At 45.3% G+C, this 8,092-nt stretch overlaps 1 protein-coding gene across 1 annotated transcript; it reads right to left on the reverse strand.

The window, feature by feature from the left end:
• Positions 1 to 440: 440 nt before the first annotated feature.
• LOC136546258 (uncharacterized) lies at positions 441 to 4,795 on the reverse strand. The gene is made up of 4 exons (XM_066538227.1): positions 4,560 to 4,795; positions 3,446 to 3,765; positions 2,807 to 3,199; positions 441 to 1,243 (listed from the first exon to the last, which is right to left on the reverse strand). The coding sequence occupies exons 1-4, from the start codon at positions 4,666 to 4,668 to the stop codon at positions 734 to 736; spliced, it is 1,332 nt and encodes a 443-aa protein (XP_066394324.1). The 5' UTR covers positions 4,669 to 4,795; the 3' UTR covers positions 441 to 733.
• Between the last annotated feature and the right edge of the window lie 3,297 nt (positions 4,796 to 8,092).

Genomic DNA, 8,092 nt, shown 5'->3' on the forward strand with positions numbered 1-8,092 from the left:
ACGAGTGATCTCATCTATCAACCACAGGATTAATGGATAGGATTAGACAGTTAATTTTAGTTCTAAAGGACATGTCTTTTGAGAATAGTCGTGTCCCTTCGTAACACCTCTCCACTTATATAAATATATTTCTGAGATCAATGAAAACAACAGTTCTCCCAAATCCTGCTTCCTAGATGGGAGTTGGGTACAGCTTTGCCACGGATTCTTCGTTTTTTATTGTGGCCGGAAGGAAACTGGAGTCGCTGCTGGCTTGGATTATACGAGTTATATGGAGAAAATGAAACTAAAAAAAAAATACTCTGGGCTTCCAAAGAAAGCAGGCCAGTATCGATCAAAGGCTAGGAACAATTGCATACCGTATCCATATCCTATCGTTGTGGAAGATGTCTAGCACGATATTAAAATAAAAACATCGCCCATCAGTAACACCAATCAAATGCTACACGGAAACATACGTATTTCAAAGTCTGTTTTCTCTTGGGCCCAAGATAAAAGTTGCATTAAAGTCTGTTTTCTCTTGGGCCCAAGATAAAAGTTGCATTAACAAAACCTACCACCGTGAGAACTGAGAAGTCACCGAACTGCGTTTGGCAGCAGACCAAGCAATAGCAGCTTCGTCCACCGTACATAGTGCCCCTCAAAAAATGGCAGATCGAACAGAACCTAACAAGCAGCTAAAACCCATCCGGAACCCCGCTAACAGCTTCCCTCCCGTGCCCCACCCAGCATCTCAATCGCTCTCGCTCCCTTCCAGCGTCTCCCGGTGCCTCCTCCCGCCGAGGTGTGACGCCAGCATCTTCTCACTGTTGCATTGCACGTCGCACGCCGAGCAGTAGAGCCTCGCGCGCCTGGCCTCTTCGTTCTCCCGGTGCCGCCTGCCCCCGAGATGGCTGTGGTAGTCCGATTCATTGGTGCACTTGGCCTGGCAGAGTGTGCACGTCCATCTGTTCTCCGGCACCTCCTCCTTGCCGTCCTGGCGAGCGTTCGTCGTGATGTTCCTGCTCCCAGCAGGCGTTGCTTGCATGCTAGGCTCAGGGTTGCTGCTCCTCGATGTTTGCAGTGCGGCGACATTTGACCGGTGCCACTTGGCAGCCAGATGTTCCTCAAGTTGGTGCTGGCTAACTGGGTTAATGTGGCAGACAGTGGAGCTCCATTGCCCAAGAGGCTTCTGTTTCTTGACAGGTGAACTTGGGGCAGTCAACTTCCTCTTCACCCCAGCAGAAGTTCCTTCAGGTATTGGCTGTTTATAAGAGGAAAGTTTGTTTAGACTCCACAGCACTAGTGGGTAATACTGCATCTCAAAGCAAACAAACAAAAACATAATAAATTGGGAAGAATAATGTATGCAGTTATGCACTGGCATGGATTTCGCGAAACTCACTCAATTGTAAGTTGATTGAATATGCCTGTGTTTGGTTCATGCATTGGGGGTGCATCTGATCTAAGCTTACTTTCAATTGTTCAAGTTAGTTCAATATATGGATCGTCATGTTTGGTTGCTTGTATAGGACTTGTGCAGTTTAAAAAGGACCCGCCTGCATTGCCTAGCAATTGGGGAAATTGAGCGTTCACTTCGGCTTCTAATCATGACATCCATGTGAGGCAGAGGCGACCAACAGAGTATAGATGCCCCTCCCAGTTTACTGTTAATGGTCCGTGCATGTGGAGGCTGCCAGTGCCCGCTCCCCATCCCTTGACTTGCCGGCTTGCCACCCACTAGGAGAATGTCGACCCTTCCGCTCCCCACACCATACTACACCCTGACAAGCCCTCCACTTCCTGTCCATGCCGCCGTGCGGGGATGGTGTCCCCGGGCGACAACCTCGGTGTGCAGCAGCTCGCCAAAGGTGCTCGCGTCGCTGGGTAAAAGAAAGGAGCAGGGAGATAGAGGAATCCTGGCTTGCCTGATTTGCCTAGGTACATTGTACTCCTAGTTTAGAAGAGGAGAAAAGTCGGGAAGAAGAAGATGGTAGTTGTGTTTGCTTGCTGCAGGTGCTGGGATTTGGGCTAGTGTCAATCTGCAGCTTGCTGATTTGGGAGATGGTGGAAGAGAGGATGGACAAAGGAGGAGTGGTGGTGGTGCTCAGTTTGGAGAAGTTGCTGGTGGTGGTCAATCTGCAGGTGTAGTGGTTCTGCTGAGATCGGTGTAGAAGGAAAAGCTGCTGCCTTGCAATGTCGGAGAAGAACAAGAGGTGATAGATTTTCATATCACCCAAAGAAGGTGACCACATGTACAAGTCGGGCAACCAAATACAACTTGCCTATGCAGATCAACCAAATACCAGCTCATAGCATACATTTATGATGTGGCTTGAGCTATGCTACATAAGGCGCAATGTAGACTTATACTAGAGGCCTAGAGCAAGCAACCAATCACACCCTATAGGACCCCTATCAATGTTTAGGGAAAGATGTGACCAGGAGATGAAAATTTGAAAACAACCTACCTTACCTTTTTGGCTCTTTCAAGTCTACAAGGACTAAGGGATCTCAAAAGGCTTACTTTATTTTGTTCCATTTACATAAGGCATATGCTACCAACTCTTTTGGACTAGGAATGTTTTACTGAATCTTTACATGATTACCAATGGCTCCTAAGTACTTATGATCGCAACAAGTATTTGATGGCGAAACGAGCAATGTTCAGGACATAAATAATGTATTGCAAGTTCGCAAGGAAAATGACATCGCGGACAAATTAGTCTTAGCAAACCTTTTTTTATGTGTGTGTCCGAAGGGGAGGGGGGGGGGGGGGGGGGGGGGGGGGGGGCGCAAAAACTGAGGGTGAGAAACGTGAACCTACCTCGTTGAACTCTGTACTCTTCTGCTCGTTGTTTGCTGCATTCTCCTGATCTGCCGGCTTGTACTGAAGACGCTGATGCATGGGTTTCTTTATGCAATCCTCAATGGCAGAGTCTATGGCCTTCTGACCCTCACTGCTCTGGTTCTTCATCTCATGCAATGCCTGGATGTTATGAACATCCTCCACACCAATCTTTTCCCAAACAACGGCCTGTTGGTGTCCTGATGATGGCCGTATCTGATTAATACCGGCTTTGGCTGCCACTGGAGTCTGCTTGCTCGGTGAATGACACAGTTCGAAATAGCCGTTAAACGGATGTGTCCTCACCCCAGATGACCTGCACGCTTGATGCTGCTCGGCATCATTGCCTGGCCTAGTCTGCTCAGGTGCATGCTGTATGAAATGAAGTTTGTTTAGACTTTAGGCTTAACAGAATTGATAAATGAAAAAAAAACTCTCCACATTACAAGAATGTGGAGGAAACAAGCAACTAACAAAGTACTGGTGTGATTATCCATAGCCTGTACTTATGATCAACTGTAAACTTCACATCACAGGTCGACTAACAAAGTACTGCTGTTTTCAACAATGCTAGATAGCTCAGATTGTAATTTTAAAATGCTCAGGAAAGTTGAGTACCGGTGACCGCTCCACATGTGGGTACACTGGAGGCGCCCTGACCGCCGTGGAGCTTCCACAGCCACAAGGGCTCGGCTGGCGGAGAGGTGCTTCCAAAGAAGGCACCGACGGCGTCCAGCGACGCCCGTAATCCTGTGACCATGGGAGTGCTGACACAGGATTGTAGTTGTAGCCGCCGGTGGTAAGGCACATGGCGCGCTCAGTCTCCATGAGCTCGCGCAAGATCATGTCCTGGTGCATGAATCCCTTGTGCAGCTCCAACAGCAGCTCCTGCCTCCTCGTCAACAGCGCGGCGTCTACCCCTGATGTATTGGCGTCACCTGCTCACCGGTGGCAAGAGCATTATTGTCAGATGAACAGGATTAGATGAAACGTTTACAATTTTTTCTACCATATTGCACGCATCGTCATTTTTGGTGTCACAAGAGAAAACCCAAATTCTTTTTGATGAGATCATCAGATATCTCTACGATCACCATCAATCTGAAGTTCTGAACATCAACATCAAGCGATATCGCAAAGAAATTCAAAGAAACGATTGAACTAATGCAAATATATTGGGGCAATCTACAAATCAAGAAACACATAAAAGAAAAGTCGTTTTTTTTGTTTCGCTGCCTAAGGTGCCGTTTGGTTACCATAGGATTTTAAGAATCCGGATAAAAAAATCTCAGAATCCTAAAATCCCATCCAAAATTTTTACATACATACACGTAATCCAATAAAACACATCAGATTTTTTTATCCAGATTCTAAAAATCCAATGGGATCCAATCGGGGCCTTAGGCTTACTAAAATCAAGATTTATATTATCAAAAAAATCAAGATTTATAAAAGTTAGGGCAAAAATGTAGACATATATATTTGGTTGAGTGTCATGACATAGCAGCAATCCCTTTTCAATCGAAGAAGTTTCCAGTGACTTTGCCGTGATTTTGGCCATAGAAATTAGTGTGCCAATTTTTGACAGTGAACCGATCAATACCCCAAAGTAATTGGTTGGGCAAGTTTTGGAACCCAGCCAAGCACGCCCAAAATCCCCCTTTTCTGTGGAAAAAAAAGCATCCCGCATCCATATAAAAACATCGAAGCAATGGCGAAAGTAGAGTAGTACCGTGACCGTGCGGCTGCGACGGCGGAGCGTCGGGGAAGCGGCGGAGACGGCCGTTTTCTTCGTCGTCGGCTGCTGCTGCGGTGGGTCGGCCGCGGAAGGCGAACTCCATTGCGGTTTTGCGGGAGGGGCCGATTTGGTAACGGCGCGGAGAAGCGGGGGGAGATTGTTTTGCGATGGAAACCGAAGAAGGGGAGGGACGAGGGAGAGACGAGAGGGAGAGAGGTTACAGAATTCGATTTATGGTGAGCGAAACGGTTTTCTTTCTCTCTGGGATGGATATTGTCAACACGGAAGTTACGGGATTACAGTGCACTAGCATTGATTTTCTTCCCGAGGAGGCGTGCTTGGGCGTGGCGGCGGCAATTCGATTTTTTTTTAATTTTAACACTTTTTAAAACTAATTTTAAATTTAACGTTGTCTTTTTTTTTAAATTAACACTTTTGGCTCATCTATTATCATGGTACGGCCATGGTGGCGCGGTAGAGGGCTGACGTGGCTATAAGAAAAATGGACCATAGGTCTATTTACTTTAGATTTTGGTATTTGATGACCAACATAATTAAATTGGACTAATAAATTTGTAAGTGATTGTTTTGTAGTTCAATAGGATACAAGATGTGACTTGGACAAAGACGACGTGATGATCCGATGATCAACACTTCAAAGAAGACCTTATGAGCACAAGAGAAGACCTAAGATATCAAGTAGAGTCCAAGCACGAAGATAAAAACCAAGCCGCACGTAAGATCACGAAGAAACAAGCTCACAAAGGTGACCGGACGCTGGACCGGACGTTGGAGAAAAGCGACCGAACGCTCCGATCAGGAGGCTCGGCAACAGCAGCAGCGACCGAACGCTGGCGGCAAACCGACCGGACGCAGGACAGCAGCGTCCGATCGAGTACAGAAAGGTTTCAGAGCGACGGATTTACGACCGGACGCGTCCGGTGGCATGTGACTGGACACTGGCAGCGTCCGATCAGTAGATCGCGGCTCCAACGGTCGGGACGACCGGACGTGTCCGGTCAGAACGTGATCAACGTCCGGTCAGTAGCAGAAAAGCGGAATTTCGTCCCCAACGACTACTTTCTTAGTGGAGTTTATAAATACAACCCCTAATCGGTCAAATGAGGGGTGTGGAGCTGAGGAAACATACCAAGGGTGTTGATACACTATTTTAGTGATCTCCACTTATATAGTGCTTAGTGTTTTATTAGGTGATTAGCGTAGGTGCTTTGCGAAGTGCTTAGTTTGATTAGACCACCGCTTATGCGCTTGCTCTAGGTTTAGACCTAGTGTTTAGTGAGGTTTGCATACCTCTTACCACTCGGTGCTTACGCGCACCACTGTTGTATATCGGAGGGGCTTGTAGTCTTGCGAGATCACACCAACCGCGTTTGTGGTGTGGCCGCCACCGTGTACCGGAGGAAACAAGGCCCGCGACGTTTCGGCCAGAAGCTTGATAGTGAAGACGGCGGGGGGCATCCAGGAGAGGTTTGCCGGAAGGCACGTCGGAGACCCACTTGCGTGTGGGGAAGGCCCGAGGCTATCCACAGAGTTACCCGACCCGGAGCTTGGGCCTTGCGAGGGATTCCTTACGAGGGGCTCCAACGAGGACTAGGGGAAAGCTTGCGCGCTTCTTGATACCTCGATAAAAATACTGAAGTCGTCGACGAGAGTTTGCATATCTCTATCTTGCTCTTTAGCTTTCGTATTTACATTGATTATATTACTCCTTTTGCGGTAGAGATAGCAACACATTAGCAAAACCGTAGTTGCACATTTAAATAGTTTATCTTTTGCATATGTTTTGCTAAGGGTAGAAAAGAAGGCCATAGTTTAGAGTTAGAATTTTAAGTTGTCTAATTCACCCTCTTCTTAGGCGTCACGATCCACTTCAATTGGTATCAGAGCCGATTGGCTCAATTTGGACCTTTGGCTTAACCGCCGTTGAGCCGATGCTATTTAGAGTGATTAGGATGGATACCTCTAGGCCTCCGTACTTTGATAACACTAACTTCCCTTACTATAAGGCTAGAATGGCTTGTCATCTTGAGACAGTTGATTTGGGTGTATGGAGAGTCACTCGTGACGGGATGAAACCCATCAAGAATCCCGAAAAACCCACAAAGAGTGATGAAAAAAAATGCATTTCAATGCTAGAGCTAAAAATTACTTGTTTGAATCATTTAGCATGGATGCGTTTAACCAAGTGTTTACTTTAAATACGACACATGAAATTTGGTTAAAACTCCAAGAGCTCCATGACGGCACAAGTAATGTCCGTGAGCAAAAACATTGTCTAGCTAAACAAAATTATGATTTCTTTACAATGAATGATGATGAGCTTGTTTGTGATATGTATTCTCGTTTAAATCTAATTATCAATGAGCTTCATTCAATAGGATTAATAAAGCTAGATGATGCGGACATCGTGAGGAAGATCATCTCCGTGCTACCACAAAAGAAATATGCAAGCATCATCACCATCCTTCACAATATGGAGGACTTAAGCACCATAACCCCGGCATAGTCATTGGCAAGATAGTGGTATTTGAAATGTCACCTAAGATGGGTCAAGAAGAAGCTTCTTCATCAAGCAAAGACAAAGCTCTCGCATGTAGCGATAAAAAAAGATGAAGAGCAAGCAAGTTGAGACAAGCTCAAGCTCAAGCTCAAGCTCCTCAAGTGAAGATGAAGAAAAAGATGAGGGCGATGATGATGATGAAGAAGATTCAAGTGATGATGATTAATCTTCCTCCTCCACCTCCGACCTTGATGAAGAATCAATCAAATTAATCAACAAGGTGGAGAAGATGATCCAAAGACTCAATGTCAAGGGTGTGCCCATCCAAATTCAAGATCTCATTTTTACCAATCAAAGAAATGAGCAAAGAAAGAGAGGATGCTATAGATGCGGCGAGTTGGGGCACTTTGTGGAAGTTTATCCAAACAAGCCCACACCCAAGACAAAGAAAAAGGCGTGCAAGGACCAAGCCCTCACATCAATAAGATCATGGGATGATTCTTCAAGTAAAGAAGAACACTATCACAAGAGGCGTGGTCGTAAGCACTCATCATCAAGCTCTTCTCGTGTGTGCCTTATGGCATGAGGTAACGAAAGCTCATCCTCTAGTGAGAGTGATAGTGATGATGATATGCCTTCTTATGATGAAATTATGCAGCAAAATCTTAATTATGCTAAAATTTGCACTAGTCAATAAAAGAAGCTCAAAAATTTAAAAAAAAGCTAGATAGTTCACAAGAAGCTTACAAAACTTTGCTGGAACAATATGAGAATTTTGCTAATCTTAATGTTCAACTATCTACTAAAATTGAGCAACTTAAGGCTAGTGCAACAACAAATGCATGCATAATCAATGATGAGCAACTTGTAAAGAAAAATGAAAAATTAAAAGAAAAGTTAGCTAGCTCACAAGATACATATAAAAGTTTGCTTGCTAAAATGGAAACCATGTGCAAACATTGTGATGAGCTAATAAATAAAGTTGCTAATCTTGAAGCCGTTAGTA

Source organism: Miscanthus floridulus, chromosome 3 (assembly GCF_019320115.1).
Source record: "Miscanthus floridulus cultivar M001 chromosome 3, ASM1932011v1, whole genome shotgun sequence".
Lineage (NCBI taxonomy): Eukaryota > Viridiplantae > Streptophyta > Magnoliopsida > Poales > Poaceae > Miscanthus > Miscanthus floridulus.

Excerpts from the sequence above, each read along its gene's own strand:
- LOC136546258 (XM_066538227.1), bottom strand. The coding sequence starts at position 4,668 with ATGGAGTTCGCCTTCCGCGGCCGACCCACCGCAGCAGCAGCCGACGAC. Across the intron at positions 3,766-4,559 it reads GTCGCAGCCGCACGGTCACG|GTGACGCCAATACATCAGGG; the intron begins GTACTACTCTAC and ends ACCGGTGAGCAG. Across the intron at positions 1,244-2,806 it reads AGAGTACAGAGTTCAACGAG|CCAATACCTGAAGGAACTTC; the intron begins GTAGGTTCACGT and ends TCTTATAAACAG.